Source organism: Nothoprocta perdicaria, unplaced genomic scaffold (genome assembly GCF_003342845.1).
Source record: "Nothoprocta perdicaria isolate Ctin4 unplaced genomic scaffold, notPer1 scaffold_6, whole genome shotgun sequence".
Classification (NCBI taxonomy): Eukaryota; Metazoa; Chordata; class Aves; order Tinamiformes; family Tinamidae; genus Nothoprocta; species Nothoprocta perdicaria.
In genome coordinates, this window is record NW_020455865.1 from 152982 (window position 1) to 168069 (window position 15088).

The following is a 15088-nucleotide window of genomic DNA, read 5'->3' on the forward strand; positions in this document are numbered from 1 at the left end:
GAGTTACTCCATACTCAGGAGTGCTCCGAGCTCATGCTCCTGAGGACTTCCACTCTTCAGGAAGCACTTTAGGTACGTTTTTTTTCTGCATAAAACTTCTACATGAACTACTGGAACATGTTTGCTGTATGTAAACAAACTGTTTGTATTGCATGGAAAATACTGCTCTAACTATTTTTGCACATTCTGCACTAATATTCATTTCCCAGACTAGATAACATGAGCTGTCTGGAAAGTTAAAAAAAATACAGCACACACACTGACCCACTATGACACAGGTACAAGATTAGCACTCAGGTCTTTGATCTAAGTGCCATCTTCTTGGTACATTTCAAAGATGCTCTCACACAACAAAAAGACCGTAGGTCTTGAAACAGGCAAGTATCTTTCCTACAAACAGCATCCATAGTGATAAATCAGTTGTTCCAGATTCCTCCTTGAAACATCAATAATATTTTAGAGAACAATATGCAGTCCTGTGATACAGATTTGATACAAGAAATTATTAAAAACATTGAAATCAAGCAACATTCACTGAATTACTGCAGAAAATGGAATAAATATTTTGAAAGTGTTAAAAGTGACTTTAAAAAAGCAATGCTCAAGTTCATTAAGTTTGAGCAGTGGTAATTTATATCAACAATTATTTGATATTTCACAATATTTGTTTCAGAAGCAAAAACAAATCAGAAATTTCTTTTATAAAATGATATGGGGGAACAAAACAAAAGGGTTTACAACTATTTTCAGTGTTGGCAAAAATACCCGCATTTATCAGTTATATTGTTTTTATTTGTATGCAGTTCAGAAAGCGGCCAGCAACAAAACAAGTGATTTTTTAACCTTGTAAAGGTTGTGTAAGAACTAGAGCAGTGATCAGTTACACTGAACTAAATATTTTCATTTAGCTAAGTGAAAACAATAGATGGCGTTCCTTTGTCTTAGCCACGTGGTACAACACAGCAGATGTGCTAAAAAAGAATGCTACCCTCTGTAATCCAGTAACAGTTGATAGTAGTGCAGAAACAAACAGAAAGGAAGTAAGATTTTGCATAACAATATAACAAATATGCACTTACTTTAGCTATTTTCACAAAATGGCTCAATATTTCTGCCCTTATTTTTAAGGTCTGTGCTGTTAAAATTTCTCGTACAACCCAAAAACTGACCTATAAAGTAAACATATGAATTTAGTTACAGAAAAAAGACTTTATTAAAAATTTGTACACTTTCATGATGTTCCACAGAAAACATAAGGCAGGAAAAGAGAGCAAACGGCATCTCATGAATTCTCATCTCTATAGAAGTAATCACGCCAAATCAGTACCACTGGACTTAACCAGGAAGAAAAGTGGTACAGCACTATGGTAACCAAAGGAATAGGAGGAACACAGAACAAGAAAGGGAAGAAAAGCTCATGTAGTACCATGACACACCAGCAAAGAGCATCAAGAACTCTAGAGTGTAGCAGAAAAAGAGAGAAAGAAAAAGTGGACAAAAATTTGAAAGAGGAATTGTCATTTAAAAATCTTAATCCTCATTAGTAAAATATTTAAATGGATTCCTAAGCTTTAATGCTTAAGAGCAGTTCTGTTTAACTTTTTACACAAAGACAAGCAGTACCTGTTCATCACATGTATTTACCTGGTTAAACCTCCTGGTAAAGGCAACAATATTTGGAGCAAGGACATGTTTCTCTTTCTTATTCCATCCACAGCTGGCTAGTTCCTAGCAAAAYATAAAGATCATGTTAAACATCAGTAATGTTTAAAAACATTAAAAAGTGTAGAAATTGATATGCAAGCAAAACACTTACCAGATCTTCTAAAACCAAACCCAAGGCACTTGTTCCATGATAACTAGTCTAACTCAAGAGTTCCTTAACATATTTCATGTTAAGGAGGGCTAATGAGTAACAACTGAAAATCCTGCACATGTTAAATTAATTTTACTAAGTTTAAAATTTGGACTAAATAGAAAAGTTCTTGATATGAGCAAGTGATCCAACATTCTCTTGCTGAACTCCCCTACCCTTCAAACCCCCTCTCCCAACTCGTGAAATGTATTATTCCCATTATCAAACTTTATCTTGTGGTATGAAAGGATGTAGATAACTTCTTTAATGTACACAGTTACAACTGTCATGCAACAAATATACAGAGAATGCCATTTCTAGGATGCTAAAAAAATATCTCTAAATAAAGCTAAATAGAAACCTACAATGTTAGTGTAGTTATTTCTATTGGATTACAAGAAACTGTTAGGAGTTCTCTTACTGAGTTGTTATAAAGTAGCAGCCAAACCCATTTTTTTAATAGTATCTCAATAGAAAAACAAACAAACAGCCTCAGCAAGTGCTAGGTTTAAAGGATATTAAAGGATATTTGTGCATTTAACAATCTGAACTCTAACAGAAATTTGTGCATGGATTAATATTTTTAAAGACATTTAAACTTGAAGAAAACGACATAACATCCTCCCAAATATCAAATTCAACAGTAGGTAACTCATTAAAGCTCCTCACTCCAGTAGCTGAAAACTCAGAACTGCTGCTGTGTGAAGTTCTCCTGCTGAACTAAGCAAGTTGTCTAAATCACAACAGAACACTTCAACTTCTCCATGCTTTTTTCATTTCCTCTTTCTGGCAGAGGAAAAAAAGTGCAATTCCCTTCTTTTTTCCGTACGTCAGTATATGTACCACTACCTACTGAATTCAAAGGAAGCTTGTTCTGCAAAACAGTTCTGACCACCTTGCACAAACAAACACCAAAGAAAGCATTGTGTTCTTACTGGCAGAATTAAAATACGACGGCAGCAGTACCTGAACAGCTCTGCTACATTTTCTCTTGTCCTCAGAGTAGCACTTAATATTAATCATAACATCACTGAAAAGGCTATTACAAGAAAAGTTTCTTCCTAGCAAGGGCTCTTAATAATGGGAGGAAATAACATATATTAATTACATGAAATACTTGGCAAACAACTTATATTTCCATTTGGTTTTCCTCACACACACTGAAATCCAAAAATTTTAAGAGATATTTTAAGGAAACCTACCTCAGGCTGTATAGCTTTAAATACTGGCATATCCATAAGAGTAATCTGGCTCTGAAATAAAGAAAATATTTTAAATAATGCAATACAAGGAGACAGCAAGCATTTATGTCTGCCTTGTGTGGCCCTTCAGATTTGTTCAGTCTAGAATAAGGCCTCTCATTTTTAGGCAGACATACCACAAGCAGAACTCCACCATTCCGAGTGTCAGCATGTCCCTACTTTCTTTTACTACTATTTGCTACACCGATGTGAAGACCTTTAAGACTACTGTAAGAAGTAAATCAGTCCTATAGTTTACCTTTAGCATCACAGTGATAAGGTACTTGCATTGCTTTTGTGACTCTAATGATGCTACATATTTAGAATTAACATAAATTATGCTTAACCCTAACCTCAATTATACTGCAAGTATAATCCTAGTGAACTTATTGTGCCATTCAAATGATGTGATATGTAGAAGAACATGTTCAAATAATGCTTCTTTAGATCTTTCCCCAGGAAACCTTAGAGACCTTAGAAAACCTTGTTTTCTTTTGATAAACTCTGAAAAGCAAAAGCTTGTTAACCATCTGTTACAGTGCTCCTTTGATTCTGTCAATTAAAGAATGGTAACTTTCCATTTGAAGATTTTGTTTTTAAGTTTCTATTATTAGGATTAATGATCAGACACAAAGCAAGTGTTAATAAGTCCCAGAAAATGACTTAAAATTTTTAAGTAATCTTACAACTTAATCATTTTATAAAATGGTACTGAAATTTCCACTCATCTGTGGAAAAGGGAGTTAAAAATACTCATCATAAAAACTTACTCAAAAGTCATAAAATTACAGTAATACTATAGTATTCACTTTTTTTGTGAATACTACTACTGAATATGAAACCAAACAAAAGGAACACTATTTAGATGTCCAGAATATTAATGAAAACATTGAATTAGCTTAATTAGCTTGTAATCCCAATTCTGTTCTGCCTCCTAACAAGTAAATGTGAAAATGTAAGTTACAAACAAAGTGGCAAGTACATGGGAACTATATTTGACATTTGGCAATGCAACAGCTTTGCTTTCATTTTGGTAATGACACTTTGTTATTAGGGAATAAAAGTTCTCATCTCTACAAGTAGTTTCTCTCCAGTATATAAGAAACTGATGTTTCCAAGAAAGTAATGTTTCAGCAGGAAGGCAGAGTATTTGAGGTTTCAATTAAAATAAAAATAAGTCTATGGATACTGAACATTATTCTTAAATGTATGTTAGGGTTTTCTAAAACACTGGAAAAAAATAGCTTTAAGTGGCGGAAAAGAAACCTCAATATGCTAAGTCAGTTGAGTACTGAATAAATTCTGAAGACATGTTTACATTACTGAAGTTTATACAAACATAAATTTGCTTTTGAGAACACTGGAAGTTTGTTTAAAATATTTTGTTTAAAGAAAAAGGTTTTATGCTATTTTTATATCCTCAGAGCCCCAAATATTACACAAATGTAAATACAAAAATAACATTTCTACTTACAGCAAACTCCTCAGGAGTTACTTTCAATACATCAAATACAACTGCATCGTAGCTTTTGTTGGCATAATCCGAGCTCCTCCCTTCCAAAGAATCTGAGCTGCTACTACCCTACAAAGAAAAGAATCATAGGCTTATATGCAGAGTAGTGAATTTCACGTCAAATTTTTTAAAAACTTTTTTATTTATGAGTAAAAATGAGTACAATTTTTTTCATTAGCAATGAACAGCTGCTTTATTTTCAAAAGTTTTAGTTATAAAATGTTAGGAAATACTATTTAAAATAAAACTAAATCAGTAATATTCAAGAAAAAAAAAGGAGTAAGTCATGAACGCTCTGAACCACCATTTTCTGAATGTGCTTTGTTGTCAAATACATTGTTTGGAAGAAACATGTCTGACGAGAGAGTGGAAAGGATTTCTCGAACAGTCAAAGCAAGCTGGACAAGAACCAACAAAACAAAACCAGTGAACTGTACCTCTGGAGTGGCAGAGGTGATCATCACATTGGCCATGAGGTCATTCCTTTTATACATGCTCTCCCTAAGAAGCAGGAAGCTTCAGCTCTGCCAGCACTGGTGAGACAACATGATGAAAACAGATTTCCTGTAAAATAGATATATGTATGCTTACAGTATCAACTGTAAAGGAGTACTAGCGACAATCACTAAAGCCATGGTCTCGTCCTTATCCCCACTTCCGTTATGCCTACAAATGCAAAAAAAATATATATAATATATATTATGTTGCTTGTCATTTATGTTCAACTAGTTTTATATGAAGTCCATGACAGAGAGCATTTATATAGCTAGACATCTTTAAAACAGGAAATCTAAGCTATAAACTGAACAAAGAAATTCTGTTTCCTCCCACTTTCCTGCTCATTGTTTAAATTAGTTTCATATTGACAACTGAAGTCTTATTGTGCCTTCTTAATGCACAAATTCTATTTGCAGATGCGTAGGTCTCCACTAATACCCATACAGATAGCTGTTTTTAAAAGCATCTTATATCATGCTTCAAAGAATAGAAGTTCTCCAGAAAAGAAAAGCTGCGAGTATCACCATCCCTAATTGCAAAGATCAGTCTCTAGGACCTCTACTAATCCATCAACAGTATGGACTGAAGTGAGACTTATTCCAGACTGGTTTAGGCAGATGTATTTGGTTCCAAATTGGCACAGAAAGTCACATATGTAATATACCACCTCTAGCTTCCTCAAGAAATGAAGACTGGAGTGCAAAAAACAAACAAACAAAAAGAGTATGTGGTATCACAAAGAACCTAACATCTTGAATGGACAATCTGTTCCAGTTGAAGCTTCTGTTGAGATGAAAAGTGTGTAATGAAAGCTAAAGCATAACAATTCAGAAATAACAAAAATGCTGATGACAATAATAATACTCATAGATTAAAGAATGATAAGGTTCTCAAAGGAAATCTTCTTGGATATATGGAGGTTGGGCTGGATGATCTCTAGAGGTCCCTTCCAATTCTGTGATTCTGTAATATGTCAGTTGTATGTTAAAGATATGCATCATGTGAACGTATGCAAACATATAATATCATGGATCCAAATCAGTTGCGTCTCATTCAGGCAAATATAATTTGTATGTGAGAAGGCATCACAGGTCTAACTACCACTAACGTGGTAACAACTGACATGAATATAGATTTGAATTCAGACAGCACAGGTCTTCATAAAATTATACCCACATTTTATTTATCCACTGTCACTTATCCAATGACAACAACAGAAAACTCCAGGAAAAACCATTCCTTTTCATCAACATTTTATGTAAGGGAAAATTTAAGGGAATCCTAAGCAATTTTATTTTCAAATCTACGCAGCAAAGAAAAACACAATTTGGCTACAAGATTACTTAATTTAGAAAATCCTTCATATCACTCAGAGAAATTTCAGTAACGGTGGACATTTCAGATGCAATCTCTGATTACTGGTGTATCTAATATGCATTATAATCAATTCAGTTTTTCTAATGAAGGGGCTAATAGGAACAAACATTCTTTTTATTTGTCTGAAATGAAATAAAATCAGAATTCAAAATCTATTCTCAAACTTAATTACTTAATTTCACATATCTATCTATTTATATCTATAGTGTTCAGTACATTCTGCACATGTCCATACTGACTGCTACTTTAATGAGCTAACTCTGCTATTTCATTAATGGTCCAATGACAATTGGTACAACATCACAGTACCTGCCAAATTTCTTGTCATATTGTTCAATATAACACATATGGCCTTGGCATTATCCTACCACTGGAAACTTTGTTATTTAATAAAACAATGACATAATTAAAATTCACATTCCTTGCATCATGAATCAGAATTTATACATTCTCAAAGCTAAAACTATTCATGCTTTATAAACAGTCTTACAGGACTACATCAAAAGATTCTCAGAAGATAATGAGACAGTTGCTTAAGTGGACAGTAGGATAGCAATGGATATTGAAATCATCATGTTCAGCACAACCTATCCTTTTCAGAGAAGGCCTTAGCAGAGGACTTCCCTCTCAGTTTGTCATGTAATTGATGTTTTGCAAGAATTTAATCTGAAAATCCAATAGACATCTAAGTAAAAGCTTGTTTAGACAAGTATAAAAGCTAAAGCAATCCAGATTCTCAGGACTGTGCAGAAAGGAATGCTCAAACTAAACTAAACATCTGTCTCATCAAAAGGTCATTTGACTTTTAAGCTCTCTAGAAAAGGATCAACTTCTTTATTTCTGCTGTTGGTACTATCCTTTTAAGGTCAGAAATAACAAACATAGCAAAACTTGGGTCAAAAATTGCTCAACATTCAAGTATCTGCAAAATAGAAGAGGAAAAAAAGTAACCCAAATTAAATTATCAGTATTATGCCAAAAGGCAAAAGAAGAAATTATCAGAATATTTCTAATTACTATTACTTACTAAACCCAAATAGGTTATTAGGAACAGGTTAACATACATTGTGTAGTCCTGTTTCACTGTGCAAAGAATCTGAAGTGCTGCAGACACTCTACACCCTTTCTATACGGTGTTAACAGTTAGCAAAATTATTTAGATATGGTGTGCACATACATACTAATAGTGGAAGCGTGCAAGTAGGCAAGCATGCAAACACACAAAGTACAGGAAGTGCTCACAGCATTGACAGTGCCACATCTCCATTTGCATCCTCAATCTTAACTGTAAAGCCTAGATCACACAAATAGGAAAACACTGAAAGAGCAAGCAGCAGCTGAGAATAAAAGCAACCTCTGATTTTACTCCTTGAGGCAGGCTAGTCCCTATCTATCATGCTATGAGGCACTACAGGACAAAAATCAATTTGTCCCACACGATTTTATGGACATGCATAAGATGGGTCAGTAACTGTATTTTGAATAATGCCAGGTTCTCCTCATAGAAACTTGCCAAAAAGCAATTTCCTTTATCTTGCTTCCTGATAAAATAAACTTTTGTAGGTTATACACTAGCAGACAGCACAGTATTTCTAAGTCTGGAATTGCTTGTATTAATAGTCCTTAGAGATACTGAAGTGGAAAGCAATTTTCATGATGTAATTTCTTTAAAATGTGGCATTTATATCAGGACCATGAAAATATTCCCCCATCTCCTCCTTCTCTGCTTTCCTGACTAGGCTTTCCAGTGTGCGGGGGCTCAAAAATGCTCTGAAAGGGGAAAGAAAAATCCCATATGTGATGTTGCATCCTGTCCAAGACAATTTTTACTCCTGGCTTTAACATTCAGTAAACCAAAGAGAGACAGAGATTCTCCAGCATCAGAAAACAGAAGTACTAATATACTTTTCAACTACAACATTCAGCTTTTAAGAATTGCAAGGTTAGGAATCAGGTCTAAAAATAAATATTTTTTTTCCTCCAAATACTTCAAATAAGCATGTAAAACGCACTGCTTATTCATATGGGCACAGGTTTTACGAAGATTCACCTCAATTTATCTACGTTTATCTGCACATCCACTTGAGGAAAGCCATGGTGAACAATTGTCTTTTTCAGACAAAAGTGGAGTTTTATTCTTGTGAGGACCTGTAAATGTCATTTATTTCCACACCTGTTACCACAAGAGGTATTATCCTGCAAAATAAATAGCACTGGAACTACTACTAGACATATTGTAATAAAAAACAGCTGGGTTATGCATAAAAAGGTATCAAAAGCAACTAATATTAAAAACTACTTTCCAATATTTGCAGCAGCAATCTCTGATAGCAGCAATGCCAATTTAAACAACTTTAGCAATAAGCATATAAGGACCATGAGTTCAGTCTCCGTCAGGAAACATCTGGTCAGAAAATTTTCTTTATCTACCCACTGACTGTAACCTTTTAGAGAAGCAGCTACCAAGTGCTTCAGGAACCCTGGCTTACTTAGAGAGAAGGTAATGTTAAGAAGGTAAGGTTTGATGCATAAACCTCAGAACCATTAAGTAACACTGGTGTAAAACCATTTTATTCCTGACCAGCACTACTCCATCAGACAGGTTTAGTACATGGCATGCACATGTAAAACGTACAAAAATGTGTGCACATGTTACCTAATGAGTTACCTAAACAGTCACAATGCTTTGTATGAGAAAAATGCTTGCCGTTTTGAAATAATTTAACAGAAAACAAAAACCTCTGTTTGTACAACACAGGAAATCCTAGAATATTTAAAATCCCGATTGCAAATAATTAATGTCTACTCAGTCTAGTAAGAAACAAAATAATTACATTATATAAGATTAAAAAGCCTTTGCCTTTACATGCCTAAAGATCCTCATAAGCAGTGGTTGTCCTGTGCACATATTTTTAAGATCAGTTTCACTAGAAAGTCTCTAATATGTTTCATGATGCTTTAGGCAACAGTACCACCTACAGATGAAACATGCTATGAACAAGTAGCTTAGTAGTAGTTTCATGCACATACTACTCTGAGAAACTTCTTACTATAATTAATGATGAGTAACATCAATAATGGAAGTAACACCCTGCATATAAAAACTCAACTAGGCTGTGACAAGATGTAGTGAAGTTACATATTTTGAGAGGAAAGAGCAATAGCACTCCAACATTCAGTGCAGCAATTTATCTCAGACACTGTTTTACTATCAGCATGAATACAAAAATTGAGCCCAGTTAACAAAACGTGTCCCAGATTTAGGATCACAAGATCTGTCAATCATCAATGAATCAACACAGAATTACAACACAATGAATCAACACTTCTAAGGATCTGAGGAGTACTTATTAGTTTGCCTACTGTGTTAACTGATCACAATCTCAAACTGCTGAACTAAGTGAAATATTCATCACTAACATATATTTATCCTAGGCCAAAAGGCATCTCCCAATGTTGCCAAAGAATCAAAATCTAATTCACAACATTAATCAAACAAAGCTCTATCCTCTCCAAATTGGCTTTCAGCTATAGTAGCAGGTACATAATAGAAGTTGCTTTCAGGACAGCAGCAGATATGGGAAAAGTAGGCTGCTCTCTTCCCCAAATCCATGAAGTGTGCAGGTGCATGTGCGTGTGTGTGTTTGTGTAAGGAAGGAAAAAATGGCACAAGAGAGCCATGCTTTGGACCCTGATGAGGTTAAAAAAAACAATCAAGTTTCAAGATTTTGATTAAAGAAATCCTTTAACATCTTTATTTTGTATTAAGTTTGAAAATAAGATATTGGTGTCAGATACACAATAAAATGAAAATTAATGCAAAATAGATATAATACAGAAAAAGATGTTTCAAAACATTAGCAGGTGCAGGATCCTGATATCAAAGCTGAGAATTCAGCTAGCTAAGATGCTTCCTAGATCATCAGACTACCAGTTGCTCCCACTTTCTCCAATTTTGACAATAACCCTGGCATAGAAATCTGGTTTAAAGTCTGGTTGAAAGTTAAGAACAATAAACATAAGAACAAGTATTGCTTTTTAACAGAGACTGAAAAACAAACATCAAGTTAAGAGCCCCCATACAACCTTGATCCCTATCAAAACAAATCAGTTGTTCTCTCTCCAGTAGTTCTCTTTCAAAAGCAATTAATTCTTAGAACAAGTTTGAGGACTACCTGGGGTTTGAAGGCATATGTTTGAGGGAATTAAAACTTACGAAGCTTCAAGTGTTATACTCTAGGGTAGTCTCAATAAAACATTCACAGAAAAAAAAAATCTATGCACAGTATTACAACGTAATATTGTCAAACCATCACAATTCTAGGCCCCTCAAAAAGAAGGGAACTAACAGACACTTCTGTAATTTTCGGTATCAAATATAAATGAAAAAAAAAAAAAAAGATACCTGCTACTTTAAGTAGGTACTGTTGCATACTTACAGTGGCATAAGGTTATTCTGCCTGTACTCAACCCATTTTGCTTCACCAATTTGCCATTGGGTCTACCTCTGGCTGTTGAGGTTTATCTCTTGCTTAAAAGCATGACATGTCTGTAAATTAATAAGAAACAGAATTATGGTGATATTTATAATATAACCCAGTTCTTTCAAAACTGTGCATTCCTCACCTGAAATACGCACTTTTTTTTTCAATCAGGTGCTCCCCAGCAGTGAAATTTTTCACACATGTATGCCTGTGTGTGTGTTTACAAGGGCTCATTTTATTACTGATTTTAACTGCCTAAATACAAGCTACATTTTATTACTGATTTTAACTGCCTAAATACAAGATACAGAGAAGATGCATCTTCTCCAAGGTGAGCAGTGAAAGGACAATGAGCAACAGATATTGCCTCAGCAAGGGAAAAATCAAATAATGAATAAGCAAAAATAATCAAAATGAGAATGCTTAGATATTGGAACAAGCCACACAGAAGTGTTACAGAATCTCAGAGCTCAGATGATAGACAAAACTCAACAAGTCCTCAAGGAACCTGCTCTGAATTGACGCTGCTATGAGCGGGGATTTGGAGGCAATGACCTTCAGAGGCTCCTCCCAAACAACATTTTTATATGAATCAAGCAATTTCTTATACTAAAAGATTCACATTTTTCTCACATGCTATCATTTCACTCCAGAATTAGATTCTGTCAATAAACATACATTCACGTTCCACATTCCATCCTCAACGTTTTAGCTGTCTTGGATTCATAATACATATGTTTTGCATAGCTGTGGCTTCACTGCTATACCTAACCTGCTATTCACAGCACTTTACCTTAGGAAATTGCTTAGTCTGACTTTATATTTTAATGTCTCTATAACTTCACTAAATTAAAGGAAGATTTTTCCTGAAATAGAAAGGAGATCAGGAACTTTTTTTTTCCTTTCTTTCTGTCTTTTTTTTTTCTTTTTTTCTCCACAAATGCATCCAAATGTTTTATTCCAGATTTTCTGGCTTCCATTAAGAAGAGTGTCTCCAGCAGGTCGAGGGAAGTGATCATCCCCCTCTACTCAGCCCTGGTGAGGCCACATCTGGAGTACTGCGTCCAGTTCTGGGCTCCCCAGTACAAGAGGGATGTGGAGCTGCTGGAGAGAGTCCAGCGCAGGGCTACCAGGATGATCAGGGGCCTGGCACATCTGCCCGATGAGCAAAGGCTGAGAGAGCTGGGTCTGTTCAGCCTGGAGAAGAGGAGGCTGAGGGGGGACCTGATCAGCGTGTATAAATACCTCAAGGGAGGCAGTGAGGAGGAGGGGGGGTGGCCTCTTTTCAGTGGTGGGCAGGGATAGGACTAGAGGAAATGGCTTCAAACTGAAGCATCGGAAGTTCCACAGGAACTTAAGAAAGCATTTCTTCACTGTGAGGGTGACAAAGCACTGGAACAGGCTGCCCAGAGAGGTTGCGGAGTCTCCTTCTTTGGAGATCTTTAAAACTCGCTTGGATGCAGCCCTGTGCCACATGCTCTAGGTGACCCTGCATGTGCAGGGGAGTTGGACTCGATGACCTCTGAGGTCCCTTCCAACCTTTGGCATTCTATGATTCTATGATTCTACGATTTCATTTATTTGTATTCTGAACACAACAGTAGCTGTATCAAGAGGTGCCAATAATCTATGCAGCTCAGCTTCCCAACTCCACAACAGCTCATAGGCAGAATATAAAGAAAATCAGAAGAACTGGGAAAGCATGTAGCGTTGCTTCCCCAAAGTATGATTCCAATCTATCATGACTTGCAGTTCAGAGAATTCCTCAAAGATGAAATCTTTGCACTTCAAAAAACATGGAAAAAATCTCTCTTACTAATTTACCCAGTTGATTCCCTTATGAATCTAACCAGACGCTGCTCAAATCTACATCATCCTGGAGCACCCACAACATCCTCTGATGAGGAGTTCTGCAGCTTAAACTGTGAATTTTACCAAATAACTCTCCTCTTGAAGGTGTCTTCTGTTATGCTCTCTAGTTCTTGTATCAAAGAAAAAAAAAGACAATTAAAAAACAACTTTTCCCATTCATCTTCTCAATTGATATTGTTATAAAGACACCACACTCTCCCTCAACAGATTATGGCAGTTTACTGTTCAGTCCTCATTGAGCAACCACACCCTTGTTTTTATACTCATCACCTTTCTCCATAGCTTTTTAAATTTTGTAATACCCTTGGAAGGTAGGTATAGAAGGACTACACACATTTCTTAAGATATGCACCCACTATGTATTGTTCTCTAGTGTTTACAAAAAGAGAGAGGGGAGAGAGGGGAGGGACGAAGAGAGGGGAGAGAAGAGAGGGAGGAAGGGGAGAGAAGAGAGGGAGAGAAAAAAAAAAAAGAAAAAAAAAAGAAAAAAAAGCACTCCAAGACTTCCTTTTCTGACCACTCTGAGCTGATGTTCTCACTGACTCTCTTTTGCTAACCACTTGAAGATGACGGCAGCAAACCTTTCTCTCCTGTGTTCAAGACCCTTCTTCATCCTCCACTCAATCACTTAAGCTGACCTTGCTATTTAAGTCTCTAATCACCCATTCTTAAAATATTTTTACTGCTCATTTTGGAGCACTCAAAGCTTTTACCTTCCTTTTTTAAAACAAAGGTTTCAAAATTGTGCATTATGGCCTGGTATCATTTTCACCTACACTTTACAAAACTTTAAATCTCTTTCCTAATCCTATTCGCTACTTTGTTGCCTACATGTTCAAAGATAGCACTTTTTTGCTGCAACATTGTCTTGAGAGTTCATGCTGAGTTGCTTACTTATTTTGACTACATCAATTGCAAAAAGAGGGCTCTCCAAGATGCACTCTCCTGTACATTAAAAGGAGCTGGTAGTCTCTCTTCCTCCACATAAACACTTCTGTTCGGCCTTAACACAAAATTCATTCAAATGAAAGAATAGCATACCAAGCAGTCTTCTTCACTCTGTTCACCACTTTAATAAGTTATACCATTTGCAAACAACAGCAAATACAGTCATATATGAACTGCCAGATCCCTGTTTTTGCACACTAGCTGACTTCTTGCAACTCCCTGCAGATATACTCTTAATAAGAATTCTTCAATTAGCCACTGGTAGAGATATATCTGATACAGTAATTAAACTATGTATTGTGTTTGTTATTGAAAGGATAATGCATTTTTTTCAGCTGCAATATCACAGTAATAGAGTGTTTGATTAAGAATATCTATAGCTATCATGTTACTTTAGTCAATTCTTACAAACACACTCAAGAACAATTTTAGGTTTGGTTGATGAAACTAATCTTTCACAGAATCATAGAGCCTTACCACAAAACAATTCTGTGTTTAAATATTTTGTGAAATTTATGAAACTAATCTCATATCATTTTCCCTATTATTTTATTCAGACAATGATAATCAATGTTAAGGAATAAGCTTGATGATGCATTTGCCTTTTACTAGGACTACGAGCACTCTTCCAGACTTCAGCATCTGGACTAGCAGCCAAGAAAACTTATATTCAGTAGTTTTAAAAGAAATCTATAATTTCATTCTTAGGCTTTAAAATAAAATGTATATAGATTGCTGCTTTTTATTTATTTATTTATATTTATTCTAAATGTTGTTTGTACTTTGCTGGTCAAATAACATAGGAATCAAAGATACAATTGGTGAACTGGATGATCTTTCCACTTTTTCTTTCCAGTCTGTTTGGGCTAATCTCCCAAGCTTTATGAAAACAAACAAACAAAAAAAAAGTGAACAAAGATTTTAGACAGAGAAGTGTAGTTAAAATTGAATTAAAATTGAAGTACAGTAACAGAATCACATTTTCTGATTAGGAAAAAAATAAAGCTTTTCTTGACAATAATAAATATGGTTAAAAGGCATTTACAAAATTTGCATAGAAGATGAATGAAAAGAACTTCCATTTCCTAAAGTTCTCATTGCTAATGCTTCTAAGTACACTACCACTTAATAACACAGGGTTTCATTTGGAAGAGTGCTATAGATGTTGAAATAAAGTTTAAATGGAACAAAAGAGCATAACACCTGCTTGTCCTGATTTCTAGATGTCTCTTACATAAAAAAAAAAAAAAAAANAAAAAAAAAAAAAAAAAAAAAAAAAAAGGTTGAAATAAGAGTTTTA

General features: G+C 35.1%; 1 protein-coding gene across 2 annotated transcripts in view; it reads right to left on the bottom strand.

Annotated features, from left to right (window-relative positions):
- RALGPS1 (Ral GEF with PH domain and SH3 binding motif 1) overlaps positions 1–15088 on the bottom strand; it is a 76362-nt gene that overhangs the window by 60411 nt on the left and 863 nt on the right. Inside the window, exons 2-7 of one of the 2 annotated variants that reach the window (XM_026049234.1) lie at positions 10924–11033; positions 5047–5173; positions 4571–4678; positions 3058–3108; positions 1645–1728; positions 1080–1169 (exon numbers count right to left, since the gene is read on the bottom strand). In XM_026049234.1, coding sequence (XP_025905019.1) covers positions 1080–1169; positions 1645–1728; positions 3058–3108; positions 4571–4678; positions 5047–5103 — 390 coding nt within the window. In that variant the 5' untranslated portion in view covers positions 5104–5173; positions 10924–11033. The remainder of the gene's footprint in view (positions 1–1079; positions 1170–1644; positions 1729–3057; positions 3109–4570; positions 4679–5046; positions 5174–10923; positions 11034–15088) is intronic. The other variant, XM_026049235.1, reaches the window with a different exon arrangement.